This window comes from Protopterus annectens, chromosome 1.part0, assembly GCF_019279795.1.
Source record: "Protopterus annectens isolate FY-2018-M chromosome 1.part0, PAN1.0, whole genome shotgun sequence".
Lineage (NCBI taxonomy): Eukaryota > Metazoa > Chordata > Ceratodontiformes > Protopteridae > Protopterus > Protopterus annectens.
The window spans coordinates 1,422,071,758-1,422,092,577 of NC_056725.1; the positions used below are offsets into that span (position 1 = coordinate 1,422,071,758).

The window sequence follows — 20,820 nt, forward strand, 5'->3', positions numbered from 1 at the left end:
TTCCAGAATTTTAGACATAGGAAATAATGTAGATATGGGGGGAAAGTTGGATATTTCAGTGGAGTTGCCTCCTCTATGTATTGGTATTATACAGGATAGTTTCCACAGGGTAGGAACTGTGGATTCAGAGAGAAATCTATTTATGAGGATTCTGAGTAGGTAAGCAATTGTGGCAGCAGCGAATTTTAGGCATTGTGATGGGAGATTATCTGCGGGTTTTAATTTGAGCAGTAACTTTTACTGTTGGCTGAAAGGAGAAGAAGATCTGGTTATTTTTGCATTGGTTTTGTGTAGAGCTACTGGTATGGTCAGAGGTGCATGGTGAGGAGTTACTGGTGTCAAACTTTGAGGATAGGTGGGGGGGTTTGTGTTAGTGTTTTGTAGTTAGTAGGTCAGCTATGGATTTTATGAAGTGTTTATTAAATTCTTCAGCTATCAGAGATTGTGGGGCATTGGGTAAGGGTGAGTGTTCTTTGTTTGTATCTGGATTGAAAAAGTTTCATTAGAGTGCCAGAATTTTTGGGTGTTGTGTTTGTGTTCTTGCTGAAGGCTGCTTTTGTCTACTGGTTTATTTACAATATTGCGGAGTGTGAAGATCCTGTGGAGTTTTGTTTCCATGTATTCCAGGCTTTGTCTCTGTTTCATCAGGTTAATATAGTCTGATTATCCAAGGTGTTGTATGTTGTTTTACCCTTTTTGTCTGTATGGGGGATAGAATTGAAATAGTGGACAGCATTGCTGATGGGTAGTGGTTTTAGGGGTGTCCAATTTATTTTATGGAGTAGATCATTAAAGATTTGTTGACTAAAATTAGTGGTCTCGAACTGATTTCACTGAGTTTGTTTGTGGATGGCTGGCTGGTACTAGCTCTGATTGCATATGTGGGAAGAAGGTCAGAGACTGGGAGTGTGCCTAAAGAGGAGAAGTTTGTTGGGTGAGACACTAGAATCCAATCTAAAGTGGACTGGCAATTGAAGTCTTTGTTGCATCATGTTGGGCTGATGATTAATTGTGTGAAGCTGTACAGATTAATACTAGTGGTGGGAGAGTCAGTTGTGATAGTTTGCCAATTCATGTTCTTGCCACCTAGAATGATTGTTTCCGGTTTGATATTTTGTGATGCCCAGGAAAGTATTTCTTCTAGGATAGGTATGCTGTTTCCAGGTGGAATGTAGACCACAATGACATACATTTCTTTGAGTCATTGAGGGTGAGGGAGGCTATTAAGGTCTCATCACTGGAAAAGGTTGGTGTACTGTTAGAGTGGGGAGTGATGCTTGACAGAGGATGGAAATAAAAGAGCTATCCCTCAACCTTTCTTTTTTGGTCTATCTACTCTATACAGGGCATAGTTGGAAGGTGTAATTTCAGTATCTTGTAAGTCGGCGTGACTTCTCAGAAGTACAGGCTAACACAGAAGGTTTCTGGCTAACGAAGTTGCAGACGACTGCAAACTAGGAGCCATAACTGAAACTCCTAACGATTGTGGACATCCTGCAAAAGGGCCTCAATGAGACAGATGCCTGGTGTCAAAGCCATGGCCTCAAGCTCAATGCCAAAAAGTGCATCGTCATCCCTTTTGGTAAAAACTCTGTACCCATGAACTACCACATAGGCGGTAGTCTACTTAACACTGAAAGTGTGATAAGAGACCTTGGGACACAGGTGGACAGCAGTCTCTCCTTTGATAATCACATCACCAGAGTAGTCAGAAAATCCTTGTGTGTGGCATACCTCATCACAAAAGGTTTCTCATCCAGGAAAAAAAAGAGGTCATTGTTCCCCTCTACTCGTCACTCATTAGACCCATTATAGAGTACAATGCCCCTTTTGGTATGTACCTCAAAAGACATCTACAACAACTAGAAAGGCCACAGAAATACCTCACAAAGAGGATTACCGGCCTCAAACACATGCCCTAGGCAGACTGTCTCAAAAAAACTTCAGCTTTATTCCGTCGCATATCGCCTACTCAGAGGCGATCTCTGCCTAACATACAAAGCATATTACATAAAAAATATGTCAAACTCAGAGCTGTTGGACATGCCCCACTTAAAGAAATCACAATCCATCCAAGCTACACACTCTAGGGACCTAAACCTTGTCATCACAATAAGCAGAACATGCTGGAGGGATAGATTCCTGTCCCAGAGACTTCTCATACTCTGGAACAAACTCTGGAACAAACTACCTATCTATATCAAACAAAACTCCTCATTAGCACTCAAGAAAAATCTTGATGATTGGGGGAGATAGGAAATTCACCCCGGGGATCATTTCTGTGGCTCTGCTCGACAGGGGCACAGGAAAATAATTTTCTTGGATGGCGAAAGCCAGAGTACCTTTTTGGCTAGGCTTATATAGGCCCTAGGGCCAATAGCCTAGTACCTACCTATGAACCCATGAACCAAGTTTCTGTTAGGGCCAAAATATCTGGTTTGTTTTGTTCTATCCAGCCATGCAGAGGGGTTATTTTGTAGCATATACTTCTTAGGTTTAACATAATAAAACATAGGTTTTTGGAGTTGTTTCTTTTGATAGGTTTTGTGTTAGTTTCTTGATTTGGGTGTATGGTCTTGTTATTAGTTACTTTTGGTCCTGGGTTTGTGTGCACATCTCCACTCTGTAGTAGGATGGAGATTAGATATCTGTATGAAGAATCATATTTTGTTCTGAGAATTGGGGTTAGGAGGAGGCTTAAGGGATCTAGTATTTGTTATTCTAGGGCTAGAGAAAATTGGGAGGGAGTAATGGAATAGCTGAGGAGAGATGTTGTAGTAGTAGTTTTTTTATATAAAATGGTTGGTGGAGGAGGTTACTGATGTATAAACAGTGTGTGGCTTTTCTTTTTGGACAAAGTTGTAGTGTAGGTAAGGATTATTAGCAATGAGTTAAGACAAGAAAAAAGTATGTTGAGTGAGGTATGATGTAATTTAAGTGGTGGAAACAAATAGCGTATAAATTATGCTTAGTTTTTTCACTGGGCTGTAAAACAGTTAAAGGTGGTAGCTGAAAGTAGTGTGATGGTCAATTTAATGGTTATAAGTGATATGGTTGGTGTTAACTGGGGGGTGGAGTGATTGTGGGTATGAATCTAAAGTGGTGAGTGGCAATAGGGGTAGGATAAGGGAGCGTAGTGAGCCCAAGTTCAATGAGGGCAAACGGAGAGGGTTGGACCAGGACCCAGCTCGTGGTAGTTCAAAAAACAATCATTAACTTATCAAAAACCAATATGCATTTTATAACATCCTTAAAAAGTTTCACAACTGAACCACAAAACAAGCTATTTAACTAAATAGGAAGCCAAAGCTTGTTCTACATACAGTACAGTACAGGTCTGAATAACAGAAAGATATGCTAAATCTGAAACTGCAGCTGTTTTTAATTACCATAACTGCTGGTGATTAAATCAGAGTAACTGCAGTTAAAGGGCAACAGGTCAGCTAAGAGTCAAAGAAAACATAATGAAAGAGTTTCCATTTAAAACTACTGCAGATAGTGTTAAAATAACTGCATCTGGAAGGAAGAACTGGAGGAGGAAGAGAGAATATGGAGAAGGGTAGAGATAATCTAGCATCCCGATGATGTGTAACAATTGAAAATGGGTCATACAACTACTAAGGAAGCAACATCAAGTAAAAGTTAAACATACACTATGTGTTAAATAATTTGAGCCATAGCTGTTGTTGCTGACTTGTTGAATACACACATCCTCTTCCCAGACACTGGAGAGATTACAGGGCTGACTATTTAACTGGCTAACAACACTAAGTGCTAAATAATTTGACCTGTAACTGTTGTTGCTGACTTGTTGAACACACAGAGTGTCTTCCCACACACTGGGGAGATTGCAGGGCTGACTATTTAACTGGTTAGCAACAAGTATCCACAAAACACAGTAGCAAAGAAAATGTTCATTTTTATTGATTTGGATTTTTCATGAAATTGTATGCTTTGTATAAATTTGCTGATTGTGGGGGCGGGCAAGAGCAGCACTGAGATGTGGGTGTATTTTGGAAAGCAGTATACAGGGGGAGGCGGAAAGCAAGACGGTGATGGGGCATGGATTGATGGTGGGGGGGAAGCAGCCTGGGAACTGTGTGTACAAATTTCAAAATCCCAGCTACACCCCCCCTTCTTACAGCCAACAGAAGAGGCAGTGAAAACAGTGCTCCACAAAAAGGTTGTGCTTTGCAGCTCTAAGCTCACAAGAGAGTTAAAAATAGAGTACATATTCCAATTTGCATAAGGGGATCTGCCATAGTGGATGTAATACTTTTGATGGAAGAACAGTCAAAATACTGCAATCAGGCAATAAGAAGTATATCATGAGATTTCAAAAACTTCACATCTTAGAGCTGCATAAAAGTACTAAACATGAATATCACAGTTACAGTTTGCCAGTTTTATGAGTCATATTACATATTTGGGGTACACATGTCAAATTCCTCATGTACAAGCTATCCAATCTTTTTCAAAAACATACTAGTTAAAAGCAAAAAAAAAAAATATGGACTACAGTCTTCCCACTGACACCAATCCCATTCTGCATTAGTGAACCACAATGGTAAACTACTGCCTTTACCATCTCCCTTCTCAGTCACATTACTTAGAAAACATATAATGGTCAGTTCAGTTGGGATCCTGAAAACACTTCCATTCCATTCAGTAAAATATGAAGCTGGTGGGGTAGCATATCTATCATCCTAATGTCATGCTCAACAACGACAAAGGCAGGTCTTGCTGTTTACAGTGACTATTGATTAACAGGGTCCTAGAGATCAGTTGTGGATTTCTGCACAGATAACTGGACTGTTAAACAGGAAAAGACTGCTGAGTTATTTGCATAGAGCTAAGAACAGTGAAGAGTATCCCAATGATGTTCTCTTTTATTACAACATTGATGAAAGCATATTACCCCAAAAAGGTTCTCTTTTGCTACACAGCATGATCACGGAGTAGAAAAATAAGAAGAAGCTGTGTCTTAACACTTTGAATTCACAGCCTGGTATTCTGCCATAAACAATGAAGCTTCCTACACTGGCATATATTTATATTCCACCTAAAAGTGCTATAATGGAGCTTAAGAAAATTCTGGAAGAAATAATCAGCTTTCAGCTGAGAATATTACCTAGAAGTGTGGACTGGCATTTGATTTGCAACACTGATGATGTATCATCAGGGGGACCCAGGGGGAAAATACAACAGAAAAAGGTAGATTTTTGAAGGAATTATGAAAATATTTGACATGAAAGATGTGAACTCAGTAGTAGGAGTTATGAGTGAATTTACATATTATTCCTCAGGGTACAAAAGCTGGGCTAGGCTAGACAGAAATTATATTTTACAGGAATATGTACATTTAATTGAAAGTTTTGATACACATCCAATAACTACTTCAGATTACGTGTCAATAATAACTAAGGTTAGACACTAAGGAGGGAGAAAAGGACCTGTACCGATTGGCTAGACAGAGGGAATGAGCTAGTAAAGATGTGCAGCAGGTAAGGGTGATAAAGGATATTGAGGGAAACATACTCACAAGCAAGGAGAGTGTGTTGAGGAGATGGAAAGAGTACTTTGAGGGGTTGATGAATGAAGAGAATGAGAGGGAGAGAAGGTTGGATGATGTAGAGATAGTGAATCATGAAGTACAATGGATTAGCAAGGAGGAAGTAAGGATAGCTATGAAGAGAATGAAGAATGGAAAGGCTGTTGGTCCAGATGACATACCTGTGGAAGCATGGAGGTGTTTAGGTGAACTGGCAGTGGAGTTTTTAACCAGATTGTTTAATGAAATCTTGGAAAGTGAGAGGATGCCTGAGGAATGGAGAAAAGGTGTTTTGGTACCGATATTTAAGAATAAGGGTGATGTGCAGAGCTGTAGTAACTACAGAGGGATTAAATTGATCAGTCGCAACATGAAGTTATTGGAAAGATTAGTGGAAGCAAGGTTAAGAAGGGACATGATGATTAGTGATCAGCAGTATGGTTTCATGCCGGGAAAGAGCACTACAGATGCGATCTTTGCTCTGTGAGTGTTGATGGAGAAGTACAGAGAATGTCAGAAGGAGTTGCATTGTGTTTTTGTAGACTTAGAGAAAGCATATGACAGGGTGCCTAGAGAGGAGTTGTGGTATTGTATGAGGAAGTCAGGAGTGTCAGAAAAGTATGTAAGAGTGGTACAGGATATGTACGAGGGTAGTGTGACAGCGGTGAGGTCTGCGGTGGGAGTGACGGATGCGTTTAAGGTGGAGGTGGGATTACATCAAGGATCAGCTCTGAGCCCTTTCTTATTTGCAATAGTGATGGACAGGTTGACAGACGAGATCAGACAGGAGTCCCCGTGAACTATGTTTGCAGATGACATCATGATCTGTAGTGAGAGTAGGGAACAGGTGGAGGAGTCCCTGGAGAGATGGAGATATGCTCTAGAGAGAAGAGGAGTGAAGATCAGCAGGACTAAGACAGAATATATGTGTATGAATGAGAGGGAGGATAGAGGAATGGTGAGGATGCAAGGAGTAGAGGTGGCGAAGGTGGATGAGTTTAAATACTTGGGGTCAATATTTCAGAGTAACGGTGAGTGTGGAAGAGAGGTGAAGAAGAGAGTACAGGCAGGATGGAGTGGGTGGAGAAGAGTGTCAGGAGTGATTTGTGACAGATGAGTACCTGTAAGAGTGAAAGGGAAGGTCTACAAGAGGGTAGTGAGACCAGCTATGTTATATGGGTTGCAGACAGTGGCGCTGACAAAAAGGCAGGAGTTTGAGCTGGATGTGGCAGAATTAAAGATGTTAAGATTTGCACTGGGTGTGACGAGGGTGGACAGGATTAGGAATAAGTATATTAGAGGGTCAGCCCAGGTTGGAAGGTTTGGAGACAAAGCCAGAGAAGCACAACTACATTGGTTTGGACATGTGCTGAGGAGGGATGCTGAGTATATTGGGAAAAAGATGCTAAGGTTGAAGCTACCAGGTAACAGGAAGAGGAAGGCCTAAGATAAGGTTTATGGATCTGGTGAGAAAGGACATACAGGTGGTTGGTGTGATGGAGCAAGATGCAGAGGACAGGAAGAAATGGAAACAGGTGATCTGCTGTGGCGACCCCTAATGGGAACAGCCGAAAGAAGATGATGATGAATAACTAAAATAAAAATGGAAGTTAATGAAATAAAAATGAGACACTGTTTTTTTCCACCTATTTGGTGAAAAGGGAGGAAGTTAAGGAATGGGTAGCGGAAATTATTCAAGAGTTATTTGGGAAGATATAAATTTCTTCTGACAATATAGCTAGGGAATGGGATAAAATTAGAGTAGAGTTTAAAAACAGGGTAGAAATGAATGAAAGATAGATGTGGTTAAGAAGTAATAAAATTATTCAGAGGAACTGACAAAGATTCAAGTATTGCAGAATGAGTGAATCTCACAAAACAAGAAGGGGAGCAACTGCAGAATGCTAAAGAGAAATAAGGGATTATCTTGATAATATGCATGAGTTTAGAAAGAATGCTATTAAGCAATCATTTTTTGACAACTCCACAGCACAAAAACTTTTAGCACAAAGACACTGGCAACAAAAAGTAGAAATGGTTGTCGCCAAGCTTAGGGAGCCTATAACAAGGAAGATAACCAGAAATGCTGTAGAGATGCTAGAAATATTTGAGAAATTTTATGAAAATCTGTATAAAACAGAAAAATATGGAAATCAAGAAAAGATACAAATGGAAATGTTTAAGGAAGAATTAAATGTGCTAAGGTTACAGGCAGCCAAGGTTCAATGTTTCTTGTTTAAAAAAGAGGGCAAGAATTGAATAATTTATGTAATGTTGCTTAGGTTATAAGATACATAACAATATATGTGAAGCGCAATTTCTGTTAATTTTAACTTATTAATACAGTTTGATTACGTTTATATAAATGTAAATGTACCTATGTCACAAATGATAACTCAATAAAGGTGTTTACAAAAACAGGATAGGAGGAGGCGAGATACAAATGGTGATGCATAACCAATCTACAGGAAAATCACTAGGAACAGATGGGATTCTTGTGAAAATCTAGAAGCTAGGAAGGAAGAAGCTGATAAAGATCTGGAGGTTTTTGTTTAACAGTACTTTAAAAGGAAAAGCAGCACCAACATCCTTGAAGAAAGCGGTGGTGGCTGCAATACCTAATGATGCTAAATACCCATCAGATCCAGCTTCATACAGGCCCATGTCAATACTAAACTATTATTACTAAATGTTTATGTGCATACTGGCTAAAAAATGACAGAGGTGATTCCAAAATTGATAGCTATGGATCAATGTGGTTCTGTGGAGGGGTGGCAAACATATGACATCAATAACAGAACAATGATTATCCAAAGGGAAGCAGAATGTCAGACAATACTACCGTTGTTGGTGGCTCTTATGCAGAGAAAGCATTCAACAGAGTAAGCTGGGATTTTATGAGCAGGGCAACTGGAAGCATTTACATTCCCTGATGAATTTATAAGGTTGATTAGGAAAATATATATGAGGAACTGGAGGCAAAAATTAAAGTGGGTGGGTTCCTCTCTGATAAGTTCTGTTTGAGCAAAGGAATCAGCAGGGGTGTCCTTTTTCCCCTTTATTTACATTACATTTAGAACGAATGGCAAAGAAAATAAGGGACTCAGAAGTTCAAAGATATAACTGGTATGGTAGTCAAGAAAAGTTGGCTTTAATTACAGATATTATTATTTTATACCTGATAAAACCAGAAAGACATTTCAGTGTTGTGGTATACTTTGAGACAGTTTCAAGTCTTTTCGGGATACAAAATTAATGAAGATAAGACAAAGGCAATAGCTGTAAACTATGTACCCACACACGAACTGGTTCAGCAATACCTATATTTTTGGGGAAATGACAAAATTAAGTATTTAGGAGTACTAATTCTGTTATGGCAGCTAAGGATATGTGAGAAGAGACTAAAAAGATAATACAAAAACTATGAATTTGGAAGCAATGTTTTTACGGCTATGGACAAAAAGATACAAGCAAAAAGATACAGTCAAAATGTTTTAGTCACTTAACTTTTATACACAGGTCAGGCATAATTTTATCAACTACTAGAGAAGTTGTGGATAGTAATTAATAAAGAGTTGAATGATTTTTATCTAGGAGGGGAAGATGGCAAGTCTCAAGTGGGATAAACTGATCCTTCCAATAGAACAAGATGGTTTGAGATTACCTGATTTCAAGGGGCATTTCAGAGCTACACAGTTAAGGCTCCTATCCATAGCACAAGCAGAAAGCTATAATTCAAAGTGGAAAGGGATGATAATAGAAGCCCAAGAAACAAGGAGAGACTGGGATTTTGGATGGAGATCCTTAAGGAGAATAACAGTAACCATACAGAATATTACATTCATAAAGGAGCAGAACGTAAGGAAAAATCTGCTAATAGGGATAACTGCAATAAGAGACACAGAGAATATGCGAGAGGGGTTGGGATTTACAGGCAAAAACTGGCAAAGAAACAAAGGTACTGGGAGCAAATAATTAGACAGGGAAAGGTAACAGATGGGAAGAGGTCAAGAATTTATTTGGACTGCAGCCTATAGATTGTCTTCGCAATCAAGGATTGATATCATGCAGGCTAGAGACCGTCTTCCCTATCAAAGATTGATATCAAAGTATAAGCAAACAGAAAGGAATAGTAGTGAAAGATCAGCACTGTTAGAGTGGCAGAGTTTTTAGTAGACTCTAGAACAGAATCTGCTGTTAAAAAATGGATAGTTAGTATAGAACATAAAATATCACATAACTATAAGAATCAATTAGAGGAGGTTAGAAAAGACAGGGAAGAAAGTTTGGATAAACAATTCACAACAAAACAATGAGGGGAATATATGTATGACTCTCAAATATGCAACAAAGTCTAGAAGATTTAGGATTTTTACTTGGAAGTCTTTACGTAGGTATTTTATACCCCAAGTAGACTCCAAAGAATTTTTCCTCAGGTGGATAGCAAATGTTGCATGTGTGACAGGGAAGAAAGAGGTAATTGGAGACATATTTTTTGTAAGTGAAATGAGTTAGCATATTTTAAAGATTCCAAGCAGACTACTCTGTCAGAGATACTGGGTGAGAAAATTGATGCAAGGAGATTATTTTTTTGAGTTATGACAAAAGTGGAATTGCTTCGACATAGTAAGGCCTTGCTGAGTCTAATTATGGCGGCTGCCAAAAAAGCAATTACTAGAAAATGGAAATCAAAGTCTAAACCAACTGTACGAGAAGCAGTGAATATATTAGCATAGATAAAACAACTGGAAATGGGATCTTTAGGAGAAAATTATACAGAAAGAAATGGGAATTGTGGAACAATACAAGCAGAATACTGTTTTGAAGGAGGACATAGGTTTAAAAGAAGGCAGGACTTGAATGAGCTATGTAAATATTTGAGTTGGAATGACTGGACAGATAAGTGATGTATAATTTTTGCTACTAAACGTGTCAGTATATGGTTTGCTTTTGTTTATATAAATGTATGACTGGCTAAGTCATAAGTGATAATTTAGTAAAGATATTTCTTGTTTTAAAAAAAACACAATGAAGCTTCCTCTGAAACAATTAATTTATGCTGCTTTACAGAGTTAATCAACTCCACCACTAGAGTCAGTAAGTCTGGTAAGACATGTGTATTTAGGTTGGATTCTTAATAACAAACTGAACACATAGATGCCTGCCAGACATAAGTGACCACCTTCCAAACCCATGCAGTCAGAAACTACAGTACCCAATCCAAAAACATAACTTATAACCCAATACATAATACAACAACATTTAACAGACACCTTTATCAATACAATAACCCATTATAACTGGAATGTATCCAAATCCATTCCACTTGATGCCGGTGTCTCACACTTTAATGAAACATTTATAAATATTCTTAACAGCCTATCCCCTATAAGAATAAAAACAATCAAATCAAACCCTATATCATGGCTAACTAAAGAAACTAAAAACATCATGCTTCAAACAGAGAAAGCATAGAAACATGGGCATAAAAGCAGAACACAAACTACATTAAAAACATTTAGGCATGTCAGAAATGTTACTCAGGACTGCATTAAAATGGATAAACAAATCTATTATACCATCCTCTGACAAACTCCATAACAATCCAAGACATTTTTGGCCATCACTAAACAAATGAATACATCCAAACCAAAGCTCTACACACCCTCCCTTCTACTTCTAACGTCACTGACTCAATACAATCTCAATTCAATGCCTACTTTATACAGACAGTACTATCTCTGACCAATAATAACATCACATCTCTCTCTTTCTCTTCCCCCATCCAGTTCTAAGCATTCAATTTTTTGCTCTTCCCCCTAGTCTCTATCTCTATTATAAGGAAACAAAAAAAAACTCTTCAGTTGCAGATCAGCTTCCAGCATAATATCTAACTATAACAACTGACACAAGCTTACCCTGTTCCCATACTGATAAAGTAATCCATATCGGAGAGATATTTCCTATCCAGAAAAAAACATGTTACATAATAACCCTCACTCCACAATGGGAGCACAGATCAACAGGCTTTTCCAACTATATACTTACTGCCATGCTACCTCCTCTGTCAAAAATTTTAGAAAAATGCATCCACTCACACTTTATGCAGTATATGAACAACTGTCTAACAACCTTCTCTCCAAAGTCTAGCATGGTTTTAGACCTCACCATGGTACTACCAACTACTCTCCTCAACTTCACCAATATCAAAAACTAACAGGAATGATGCCATCCTGGTATCTTCACTATTCTTAGATTTATCAAAAGTATTTGACACTATATCTCACCACATCTTCATACTGAATTTTCTTCCCTCAACCTCAAACCAGCCCTTTCTCTCCAGGTTTCATTGCTATCTGACGGACAGGCAGCAAGCAGTCAAATGGAAAGAAAATCTCTCCTCCTTTCTATCAGTCACTGTTGGTGTCCCACACAGATCAATATTAGACCTCTTCTTATTCAACACTTTTATAAATAAACTAAATACTGTCACCCCTACTGTGCTAGTATAGTTTAATATGCTGATGATTACACCCTTATATGTGCAGCCCCATCTTTACCAACACAGGACATCATCCAAAATTCCTTCACTGCTACCAAAAACTTGGCTAAAAGACGCAAATCTGCTTTTAAATCCTAAAAAGTATTTACGTTCTTCACTCAACCAGTAACGAAACGAAACACTATCTTTTGAAATAACCTCATTCAACAACTTGAAAATTGAAACTGTACGCCAAAGAAGACTTCTGGGTGTCCTAATTCACAGTAACTGCAAAGCTGACCAAAGCATACTGCAAGCCTTTACAAAAACACCAGAAACTCTGCTAACTCAGAACTAAACAATACCTGATAGACAATGCAAGACAAACACTAGCATCTGCTTACATTTTCCATCCATACTACATACATCATCTGTTCTTACAAACCAAAATGCTATACTTAAAGCTAAACTCTCTGCCTGTTGCAAAAAAGTAGCCAAATGTGCTGCCAACCTTACACATAGGACTCATAACTGCAGAGAGAAAAAACAACAAAACTGGCTTGAGCTACACACCAATTTAATATACTTGCAACTTATTACTGCACAGAATTATACACATGCACCACAAAAATGTCCATAACTACAAGATACCCTGAGCTACTCTCCAGGTTTAGACCTTCGCTCAACTAATAAACTTTTAGTAATCACAACAAAGTCTAATAGCTTAACAGGCAACTCGCTATACTCCCATTACATATCTAAACTCTGAAATATCATCCCAACATACATAAAACAGACCATGAAATTCTCTGCATTCAGTGCCTTACCAAAACATCCCATAAACCACAGAAGGTCTTGCACGTGCTTCTCATCTGGGTAACTCTGTACTCCTTTGTCAGCTCATGCTCCTAACCCTTTATAACCTCTATCCCATTCTTCACAACAAGCCTTTCTCTTACAATCCTCTTCAATTACATTTCTGTCTTAATCTTTACTTTATATTTTATTTTTTTCTGACCTTCCCATTTTATCCATCTCCTTCAAATGCTCTCCACCACTCTCTTACAACCAGGTTCTATGTCAATAAAGATGCTAGCATTTTTATCCCCACTATCCTTGACTCATCAAGCATACAATTCCTCTATCCCTCTTCTAGCTTTAACTATTATCTACCTAACGATTAAACTGTCACACTCCTTACCTCAATTGTATTTATTCCTATCAGCTAAACTTACCCAAACCACATTACATATAACCTGTTGAAACACATCAGTTTAAACCTTACATGGTACGTAATATACTGCCACTTATACTTAACATGGTCTACAACAGCTAGGCAGATATTAAATTATGTCCAATACCTAATTATGCAAATAGTCAAAAATTATTACTTCAAATATCTTAACAACTCAAGCAATGTGAGCAACATTTGTCTGTCCTCAAGGATGTGTATAAGTTGAATGCTTACTGATGCACTGTATGTTTTTACAAAACATTACAACAATTAATACTAATTCTACTAGGACTTATAAAATTCACATTAGTAGTGGCTTTGCCATTTATGACTCAGGAACCCATTCCATGACAGCAGATATCATTCAGAAAATCTTTAAACATTCATTTCATTAGGGGATAACTTACTATCACTGTCATTATGATTACTTTTCTTTTTGCTGTATTTCTCAGAGGATGTATTTCATATCACTCAAATTTATTAACAATTTATACCTAATAAGTTAATACAAATGCTAAACTAACAGCTATTCATGCATCTAGTTCACTACTGTGTATTTATACAATGTGCTTGTTCTTGTATATACTCCAGTAAGTCTGCTGTTGCCATTTTGCCTCAGTTGTGACTGCAATGGTCCCGTGTTTAGAACCACATTTTTTCCTGGTTAACAAAGGAAATTAACAAATAAATACTTTGAATCCAAAGACTGATAGCATGGTGTAAATGAGTCTGTGCAGAATAATTTTGTTGACTGCACTTCTACAATAAGGCTAACTCATACCTCCTAAACTCTCAGGGCAAGAATTTTGGACAAAGCTAAAAAATAATGGTTGGGGGGGGGGGGGTCACAGGCCCAACAAATTAGGGGCATTGTTTAAATATTGCTATTATAAACTTAGAATGTTGTTAAAATAACATGCGTGTAATTAGCATGTATATTCTGGTGTTATAAACTTAGAATGTTGCTAGAATAACATACATGTAATTAGCATGCATATTCTGAAGGATATGAAGCCTGAAACTACTTCAGCCAGTCACCCTTGGTATACCTGCCTTAGACTCTACTTGCATTCTCTGTTCCTCTGAACAGGTCACTCAATCAGATTATTAGATACAAAATAAGTATTTGTGTCTAGTGGATTCTATGAGATTAGAAGTAGAAACACTAAAACTAAACCCCACCAGTACTGACCTTAATTAAAAAAAAATTATATTTCAGCACTGATGCTGGTAAAGGATACCTGAATTTCATGAACTGAAAATCAATGAAATAGCATTCCAGCCAAGTTACTGTAATGCAATTAAGCTTACCGGATCTGCTAAGAAGTCCATAGATGGCAAAAACACAGAACCAGCAAGAATCTCTCTTATAAGCAAAGTCAAAGATCTGTTGAGAGAGAGAGAGAAAGACTCTTTATGCCATCTGTTCTACACATGCAGTTTTAAATCCTGCAAAAGCAATTAATTAGGTACTATTAAACAATATTTTGTTCCATTATCAGCTGCAATACAAATCAGAAAGATAAGCTATTAATACAGATCCTGTGTCTGTACAGTAATATTTTTTAAAGACCACTGAAAATCAGCAAATACCTGATAATGAAAAGCTATCAGAGCTCTATAGAGCACACACAGAGCAAGTGGACCAACTGATACGCAAAGATAGCTTTCAAACTATTAACTCAAAATCAGGGGCATTTTTTTACACTTTGGTACAAGTTACACTACTGAAGGAATTAAATAAAAATCAGGGAGGTGTGCTACACTGTGAAAAAGTCTCAGCAAAAAAAAAAAAAAAAAAAAAAAAACAGGGTACTGGCCTACAAGATCACTTGGTTCATTCAGTACACTTAAAAATCCTAACTTAAAACTTAAGACACAAACACAGGTCACCAAATTAAAATGGGAACATGCAAGGAAAAACAGAAATTGTGAAGCATCTATCAAAAATCCAGCAGTGCCTACCAAAGTTGTCCCTTTGGTTCTTTTACCATACATATGAAGACTCAACTAAGAAAGTTTTCAGAAGGCACTGCAGTGGTTAACAGCTGCTCCTTTAATATGTCTTTTGTCAAGAATTGCACCCTTATTGTTCACTAGAACTGTGTGCACTTTGTCTAACACTAAAAGTTTATTTTCCACAGAACCAAGTGCAAAAATGGTGGGGAGATAAATGTCAGTTATTTCAACACAGATGCATGAAGTATTTAAATGATGCAGCTACTGTTGCACACAAGTGATAAACAAGCTTTGAACTGGATTTAGTGGGCAATCTCTCCAAAAGCATTATTGTTTTATTAATACATTACTTTGTGTAGATGTATTACACCACCGCCTGACTCTGTCAGCAGCCATCAGCAGCCATAACCCCTCCATCTGCTCTCCTACCCCTTACTATAGTCCATCTCCGTGTTCCTGTTGATCCTTCCCTTTCTTACATTAGCCTTATAACTGTTCCCTATTCCATTATCTGCCCTACCCCTTTTCCCAACTCCTGTATTCTCCTCCCAAGGTTACCCTAAACCTTAGACAAATAGGGGTCTGTCTTCTTTCCCCTGTAGACAACCTAGTCTCTCTCCCTACCTCATTTCTCTATTGTTTCTGCTTGCAGGTCTGCCCATCACTATATATCCCCTTCTACTATCCTTTAGAGTCCTGTCTATATTGTCTGCTCCACAGTCCTCTCCCTACTCCCCTTCACCACCTTCTCCCTGACCAGTCCACCCTATCTTTTTCTCCCTGTATTGGTTTCACTTCATTTTCTCTACTCTCTTTATACTACTCCCTTAACCCCTGCATAATCTCACCCTTATTACTGCTCCTCTGTCTCCTGCCCTGGTCTTCTACCTTACTGATTGTCTCTCTCCCATTGCTCTCACCTTACTTGTGTCTGCCCCACTCCGCTCCCCTCCCTACCCCCAATTCCCACCCACCCCAGGGGTCCTCCACTTATACCTCACTAGACACTCCCCCTATCTCTCCCAACCAATCCTCTTCCACTTTACTAATTCTATTCCACTATTCTCCTTCCTCCCTCTTAGCCTCTCTCCATAGGTTGGCTCTCTACAACTGGTACTTTGACTTACATTATCACACTTGCTATATCCACCCTTTATTCACTCATTACCATGCCTCCTACACTCAAAGCTTTTTTCATACCTATCCTACTCTTCACCTCTACTATAACCTTCCTATCCATACCTTATTACTTCACCTTCCTTGAAAATATCACTCTATATGAACAAAACCTTCACCTCCAACAAACTTTACCTACCTCTTCTCAGAATACCCTCAATCATAGTAACATAACCTGTTCCTCTAACTTTTTACGACCAAGATACCACAGATCATCTCATACTTCATACTACTTAAACAAAAGGCACCCATATAACATACCCAAGATCCTTAAATCCCAACTTTCTTCACAGAGGAACCTCCTCCTACATGGAGACATTCATCCCAACCCTGGTCCTAATACCAACATTAATGTAAGTCCAAGTAATATGTCTACTACAATACCTCCATCTTGTACTAATTCAGGCAACTCCCTTCTAATAGCTCACCTTAACATTAGGAGTTTAAATAATAAAACTCACCACCTCCATTCCCTCCTAGACTTACACTCATTTGATATTCTATGTCTCACAGAAACTTGGCTAAAACCCTCTACTAAAGACCAAGAAATCACCCCTCCTGGCTTTAATATACTGAGATGTGACCGCACAAAGAAGAAAGGTGGAGGAATAGCCATTATCTATAAATCTAATCTTCAAGTTACTCTCTATAATGAACTTCCATCTCTAGACTCCAAAGCTGAAATTTTATCCATCAAACTGCTAATTAACAACAACAAATCAATATATATAATTTGTTTGTACCTTCCCCCTGGAAAGAATACTCATATTCTTGAGGAATTACTTAATTCACTTTCAAACCAACTACCCCAAGAAACCATAACACTTGGTGACGTCAACATTGACTGGTTAACCTGTTCATCCCAGCACCCTACTAGCCATATAAATCTCTATGGGTTCTCACAATTAATGACCACTCCAACTAGAATTCATAAACCTAATAAAAAAGAAACAACTCTAGACTGGATCCTTATTAATAACCATCCTAACATCTACACTCCAGGAACACTCCCTGATAATATTAGCGATCATATGCTCACATATATTGTTAGACAAAAATTGCATGTCCCAACTACCCATAAACTCAAGACATCTCGCTCAAACAGATTCTTCAATCCTGAACGGTTCCTCGCAGAACTAAAAGCATGTAACTGGTCTCCACTAACTCACCTTGAACTTAATGAAGCTGTGACCTACTTTAATACCAATTTAGATCCTTGACTTTCATGCTCCCATTCACACTACTAGGATAAGATCCAAAACAGCACCTTGGCTAACAAAATAAACTAAGAACAAAATGATCCTTAGAAATAAAATTTGGGCTAAATGGAGAGCTACTAAATGTCCTTTAGATCACCTCCTCTTTAAACAATTAAGAAATGCCACTAAGAAAGATACTCTCACAGACAAAAAGGAATTTTATCTTCACCTACAACAAACTAGTCAACAAACCCCTCAAAAATTTTGGTCAGGCATTAACAAACTTCTTAATCCAGGAAATACAACTACTCCCACCCCTTCGGGCTTTAACCTTAGCAACTCCACTCTAATCCCAGATGCCTTCAACAACTATTTTACAGAAGTTATTCAAACCCTAGCTAATTCATTACCCACATCTACTCCTACCTTACCTAATACTTCTAATACCTCCTCTAACACCTTTCACATTCAACCTGTAGCCACATCTCTTATCTATAAGCGTCTCAAGAAACTTAAACCTTGGCACTCCATCCGCTGACCAACTCCCATCTGAATACCTACAAATTGCTGCAGAAGCTATAGCCTACCCTATTTCCATACTTATTAATAGAACTATCTCTGAAGGAAAAATCCCCACCATATGGAAAATATCTCATATAATTCCCCTACATAAAGGGGGCTCCTCAACTGAGTTCTCAAACTTTCGCCCTATTGCCTTACTCTCCCCTTTATCAAAGATTATGGAAAGATGCATACACAAACAATTTCTCAACTACCTTCTACAAAACAGACTTCTAGCCAATTGTCAACATGGTTTTAGACCTTCCCACAGCACTACAACTGCCCTCCTTTCCTTTACTGACATTATTAATAATAATAATAAGAACAATAATCTCCTTTCCTCTGCACTATTCCTAGACCTATCAAAAGCCTTTGACATGGTTAACCATAACATACTTCTTGACAAACTAAATCTCTATTGTCTGAGCTCTCAAGCACTTCAATGGTTTAGGAGCTATCTCCAACACAGGCAACAAGCAGTACTATGGGATAATAACCTATCTTCCTTACTTCCAGTAAACATAGGTGTTCCACAAGGCTCAATCTTAGGTCCCTTGCTTTTTTCTCTATTTATTAATGATCTACACGTAAACATTCCCCAAGCCATCTGCATTCAATATGCCGATGACTCAACTTTAATCTGTGCTGCTAATAATGTTTCCTCCCTCCAGTCCCTAACTCAAACAGTTTTCCATAAAGTTGAAAATTGGTTTATGGAACATTCCCTCCTTCTAAATCCCAAGAAAACAAAACTTCTTCTCTTTTCCCCCACTCTCAAATCTTCCACACCTTTCTTCTCTATCTCCTCTAATAATGCCACCTGCATTAACCCAGACATGACCACTCGCCTATTAGGTATTACTATTGATAACCATCTTAATTTTGATCACCATATTGACAACACCATCAAATCAGTTAACAAAAAAATAGGTACTCTCTACAGAATTAAACCCTTTCTAACCCCAGCAGCTAGAAAAACCATTGCCCAAACCCACCTGATCTCCACTCTTTTCTATGCCTCTGCCATATATACTAACTTATCAAAAAATAACATTACCAAACTCTCTTCCTGTTACAACAGTATAACTAGATTCATTATGGCTACGCCCTTCAGAACTCACCACTGTCTTAACCTCAGGCAGCTTGATTGGTTAGAACGTAATAGCCACTTACTCTATCAACAACTAACTATCATTCATAAGTCCCTTTACTACCCAGATGCTACCCCTAGCCTGACAAAACTGATTACCCCTTATAAAAACCTAGCCACACTCCGTTCTGCTAATAAACTACTAGTAGCCTCGACTAAATCTTACAATAAAGCTGGTGACTCATTATTTTCAAATTCTGTCGGGAAAATCTGGAACCAACTCCCTCAAGAAATAACTAACCTAGACTCCACATCCCTATTTAAAAAACATATCAAAGAGCACCTAAAAACCCACTGGCTATGTCCCTGTGCTAATCCTGACTGAAAACACTTCCCCCTTACTCCTACTTCACTCACTCTCCCCTGATTGTTGCCTCTAAATGCCACACTTACTGATACCAGCTACTTCCTTATTTTGAATCCTCTATAAATTTTACCTACTCTTTCTTTCTTCTTCATTTTATGCCATTTAGGGGCTTCCTAATCAGCTCTTTTTATTACTCTTACTTTCTATCCTGCATTCCTGAAATCTCTGTTTTTAACCAGCTGTTTCATTCACATTTGTTAATTATGGTCTTGGGTTGACTAGTCTGTTTCTGTTTTTCTTTTTTCCTCTTTTAGTCCTACTCATGCTTACCATTGTACCATTCTGTATTTTTGCTTGCTATTGTCTCTTTTTTATTGTAAATGGTTGCTTACTGCCTGTATTTTGGAGCTTTTCTCCCCGGGCCTCTACTGAAAAAGGATATATGTCCAGCTAGACTAGCCCGGTCAACAAATGTAAAATAAAATAAATAAATAAATCAGAGAATGAATGAATTAAAAATGAATACAGTGCAATCTGATACACATCAGTACTATGGCAGAAAGCCACTGTGATTTCATTTCTTCCAACACTCACCAAGGTTGGCAAAGTAAGACTCAGCAAAAAAAAAAAAAAAAATACTTGAAATGACTTGTAAAACAAGGGGGCATGTTTCCAAATCAGCAGTGCCTATGGCTTGTTGGTTTCTTTTTTCTTTATAAGTTGAGATTCATAAATAAAAACACTTTCACTTACATATTTAAAAATAAAGTATTGCCAGTTTACATGCTTCTCTTAAATAAAGAAAAATCACAACTACTTTTCTAAAGAAATCAACTAACAAGCTCATTTGACAACTATTAACTATCTACATTATATACAAAGTGTGCCCCTTATTGTTTTAGTATTACCAAACTTCATTTATATTGTAGTTATATTCACATTTTATTGTTAAAATGCTCTAATAAATATTACTTTCAAACTTATCTAATAATGCACAGAGATTTGGTCAGAAATTAAAGTTAATTACTTGAGAATTTGCTCTAATTTCTTTATCATGTACCAATCTCACAAAACCAAAAGTAAACCCATACAAGCCAAAAGAATCACTTCCCAAGAAAATAACAGTAACAAAAAGGGAAAGCTAAACAGGTTCTTCCCACATTGCAAATTTTATTAGATTAGGCACTTTTATCTCTTCTAAT

General features: G+C 37.8%; 1 protein-coding gene across 1 annotated transcript in view; it reads right to left on the minus strand.

The window, feature by feature from the left end:
- Nucleotides 1–20,820, minus strand: part of SNX14 (sorting nexin 14) — a 1,453,711-nt gene that overhangs the window by 1,207,957 nt on the left and 224,934 nt on the right. Inside the window, exon 4 of the mRNA XM_044067476.1 lies at nt 14,578–14,653. Within this exon, the coding sequence (XP_043923411.1) occupies nt 14,578–14,653 (76 nt within the window). The remainder of the gene's footprint in view (nt 1–14,577; nt 14,654–20,820) is intronic.